Genomic DNA, 4,327 nt, shown 5'->3' with positions numbered 1-4,327 from the left:
CAGGAATGGCCCATCTAATGTATACATTGCAGACCAGATTCATTTAATCATTCATACATCAAATATTTATTTAATACATATTATGTGCCAGGTAGTATGTTTGGACTACAGGGAGAAAAAGAACAAAGACATAGCTTCTGACTTCAAGGATGTCTCGGCCTAATTGGGTTGACAGAAAGGTCAAGATAATTACAAGACCCTTTGACATCAGGATAATCCTAACTGGGAAAAATTAACGCATATTTTTTTCTCTGAGTATTCCCTTAGCCTTTAAGTCTATCCCAATCAGCCTAGTTGTTTTTATCCTTTTCCTTTCCTTTTCTATCTCCTTGATTTCTTTCCTTAATGTCTCCCCATTGAGATCATAAGTCTAATTTTAGTTCCCAGTCGTTCCTTAATGGTTACTCGCCTAAGCAGTCTACATTCGAGGTTTTTGTTCTCCTGTGATATGTCATACTTAATTAACTGTCATCTTCACTATTAATATTAACTGAGATATTAATTTGATGAATTTTAATTTCTCTTAATCATGGCATCATTTTGAGCCTTCATTGGATACCTTTTTAGAATGCTACACAGTGCAGAGGAGAAATATTAATAGGATATTAAGGGTTTTAAAAAAACTCTTTAGTAATTGCATGTTTTCCTGGTAGGAATATCTGTTTCTTGAACAGGTGTAGGCACCCTGATTTCCTTGTTAGCAAATGGATGTTTTGTCTTGATCACCTCCTGACTCTGTTTTGCACTTTCAAATGAAAATACTTTCAAATTTAAGAAATGTTTCTCTCTGGCAGAATTCTCCAGGGTCTGCTGCATTATCTAACTGGTGAGGGAGGCACCAAAAATATAAATTTGGTCTTTTCCTTTGGAAGCGGAGTCTGCGGAGAGCTGGTACCCAGGAGGAAAATGCTGAGTCTGAGGGCAACTGAACCATCAGAAGTCTGATCTATCTGCAGACTGTTCCTGCTCTCTTTTCCTCTCATTCAGTTAAGAAAGAAAAAAAATTTTTTTTAAATTAATTCCTCTGCCCCTACATGCCTCTTGCACATCGCCACCCCTATATACATTGAAACACTGATGAGGATGGCCACTGGACTGCTCCCACCCCACCCCCCGTGTCTTTGCAACATGACTGGCACAGAGAGTAAGCCTGGTGCATTTCTAGGACAAGTCCCATCACTCAAGTCCAGTCACCTGGATGCTGGAGGCCTGGGGAGAGAATCATTCCCAGCTCCCTGGTTCTGACGTGGGCAAGTGATGCTGGAATAATGGTGCTCTCAGGACCTTCAGGTCCCTCATGAAAGGGAGAATGGCAGGAGCTCTCCTTCCCTCCCTAGACCCTGGATCATGGCAGGGAGCATTCTGACCCCAGACACCAGGAGCTCATGGAAGACAAAGACAAGCACGGTCACATGGGCAGCTTGCACTTGCGACCTACTCACCTCCAGGTACACCACCCAGGGCATCACCAAGGTGGCCACCAGCAGGTCTGCCACGGCCAGGCTCACCACCAGATAGTTGGTGGTGGTCTGCAGGGCTCGTTCCTTCAGCACGGCCACACACACCAGACCATTTCCGAAGATGATGGCCAGGATGAGCACGCAGTAGGAGAGGGCATAGTAGGCATGTGGGCGGGCCCGGCTGGCCCCGGTGGAGTTCTCTGCCGCACACGTGGTGTTGATGTGGCCCCCCAGCTGGCTGAGAGGCGCCATAGCCCGGAGGGAGAGGAGGGGCCCCGACACGTTTACTGGGAGGAGATAGAAAACAATGTCGGTCAAGTCAGACTCTTTGGTGCTTGGCTGCTTTGGGTACATTTTTTGATTTTTTGATTCGATACATATTTTGTTGAGCACTTTCTATATGCTGGGCCCTGGATATACAGCAATGAAAAAAATAGATAAAAATCCCTGCCCTCATGAAGCCTCCATTCCAGAGAAGACAGTAATAAACAAGGTAAATCCAAGATGTGGTATGTTCGATGATGACGTGTATTTTGGAGAACAAAACATTAGGGAAGGGGGTGAGGACAGGGTGAGGATGGTGTGTGTGTGAGTACTTGGGTAAGCAGGAAGCCCTCGTGGAGGTGGTGACAGTTGAGTCACGACCTGGAGGACCTGAGGAAGCCCACTGTGCTGATAGCCAAGCAGGAGGAATGGCAGGTACAAAGGCAGGGCGGCAGGGCGGCTGGCAGGTGGAAGGGACAGCAGGGAGGCCAGTGGAAAGAGCCGGGTGAGGCAGGGGCAGAGTAGAAGGGTGTGAGGTTGAGAGGTCGTGCTGGGCCATTGAAAGAACCATGCTTGGACTCTGAGTGAGATGGGCAGCTGTTGCAGGATTAGAATCCCAGCTCTGTCACTTCCGAACTCTGGGGTCTTGGGCGTGTAACTTCACCTCTCTGAGCTTCAGTTTCCTCCTCTGTCAAATGGGGGAAATAATGGAACTCGTCTCACAGGGGTGTTGTGAAGATTAAATGAGCTATTACAAATGGAAGACGTTGACAGCCATGCCCGACACCTAGAAAGCTATGCAAGTCTTAGCTCTTTTTCTCTGATTGGTCTGTTTCTCTTAGCTTCCCAGCCCCCCTCCTTGTCTCCTCCCTCCCTGTCTCTCTTGCCCGCATTTGCCTTTCCCATGCCTCCCTTCACTTCCTTCAATCTCCCATTCTTTCTCTTGGGTCTTATGTAGCAGGACATGGTGGATTTGGGAGACTGGGCTGTGGGAGAAAATCTCAAGAATAATGGGGTTTAGAGTCAGTACAGTGGTTTTTACATTTAGGGGAAATCCATGTACCGAATATTATTTGAAACCTCCTATTTTTTTTTTTTTTTTTTGGCTGCACCACGTGGCTTGTGGGATCTTAGCTCCCGACCAGGGATTGAACCCAGGCCATGGCAGTGAAAGCGCCCAGTTCTAACCACTGGACCACCAGGGAATTCCTGAAACCTCCTAATTTTTAAAGACTCATTACTAATTTAAAAAATATTTAAGCCTTATGAAGTCTCCCATCCCCCTTCACCCCAAAATCCCACATCCATGGGCCAATGACCCATGCGTCATCAGTTTTCAATCTCTGACCTAGTCCAATGCCCTCACTGTTCAAACAGGGAAATTGAGACCCAGAGAGATGATTAACAAATCTTAAGTCACAGCTTCTTAGCAGCAGAACTGGCATGCAGGCCTTCCAACGCCCTCCTTTGACATCTGAAAGCCGTAGCAACTGTCACATCACTAGCCCACTGGGAAAAGCCAATCCTCCAACCGTGGGGACTTTGGACATAGCGTGGGAAAGGCAACAGAGCCCATTGGTTGCCCCCATGACACCAGCCTGCTGGGGCCAGAAGAGACTCTGGGCTCTTAAAGCCAGGTTTGTTCATGTTTGTGGGGGACAAAAGTCATTGTGTCCTGAAGAAAAATATGGAAATGACTTTGTGCCAAGGGTAGCAGTGCACCAAAGCCACATGCTGGGGGAAGCACAAGGCTTATAGCCTATGGTATGACCCTGAGACTTGGGTAAGAGTGACTCCTGCCCTGGGCTCTGTGCTTCCGAGGGCTCCACGTTGGACCCCATCTGGTCATATCCTTCCTAGAGGATGAGGTCATGCTCTCCCATGGCACCAAGGAGCAGATCCATCAAGAGGCCACACTCCCATTCTAGACCATACTCTTGGTACCAAGATCTCAGGATTCTCTGCCCAAACTGCTTGGAGCCTATTTCTAGGGCAGCACCAGCCTCATTTTGGATCTGTCACCCTGAAGGAAGACTGTGGCATATATCTGTGGGACCGACTCATGGGCTCCAGGGGTAGCTGTTTGGAGGAGCTCAGATGAATAGCTTGGATGTAGCCCGAGGTGTGGAGAGAAGAGGACAGAGTCCCTGGGACAGGATGTCGGGTGGGGCAGCTTCTCCTGCGCTCTCACATTTTGTATGGAACTCTTAAGGCCCAGGAACCCTAAATTCAAATCTGGCCTTCCAGATGGTTAAGAAGGTGCCTTTATCAATGCAGGAGGAGCAAACATTTCATTCAATGGTGTTTGTTAATTATAACTAAAATATTTAGACATGGAGTATATGGGCCTCCATGGGAACTCTTGCTCTAGGCTGTGGCAGAGGCAGAGGCTGGCTTGGTGGCCAGGATTTGCTCTCAATTCTGCTAACTGCTGCTCTCCTTTGATTAGATTGGCTTAATCCTGGCTGTCATTTTGTATGCTGTTTTGACTGTTTCAGCCTGGAATGTGAAAGTGTTAAAATGAACAAATAATTGTAAGGGGCGAGTGATTTGGAATGAATTCAGAGAATTGTTTTAAAAAAAAATTGTTCTTTATCTTGGCA

General features: G+C 47.1%; 1 protein-coding gene across 2 annotated transcripts in view; it reads right to left on the bottom strand.

Annotated features, from left to right (window-relative positions):
• Nucleotides 1–1,713, bottom strand: part of DRD3 (dopamine receptor D3) — a 37,300-nt gene extending 35,587 nt beyond the window's left edge. The window contains exon 1 of one of the 2 annotated variants that reach the window (XM_007454828.1): nt 1,443–1,713. In XM_007454828.1, the coding sequence (XP_007454890.1) occupies nt 1,443–1,712 (270 nt within the window). In that variant the 5' untranslated portion in view covers nt 1,713. The remainder of the gene's footprint in view (nt 1–1,442) is intronic. The other variant, XM_007454829.1, reaches the window with a different exon arrangement.
• Nucleotides 1,714–4,327: the final 2,614 nt, after the last annotated feature.

The sequence above is a fragment of the Lipotes vexillifer genome, unplaced genomic scaffold (assembly GCF_000442215.2).
Source record: "Lipotes vexillifer unplaced genomic scaffold, Lipotes_vexillifer_v1.1 scaffold1674, whole genome shotgun sequence".
Classification (NCBI taxonomy): Eukaryota; Metazoa; Chordata; class Mammalia; order Artiodactyla; family Lipotidae; genus Lipotes; species Lipotes vexillifer.
This window is presented reverse-complemented; position numbering and strand designations above follow the sequence as displayed.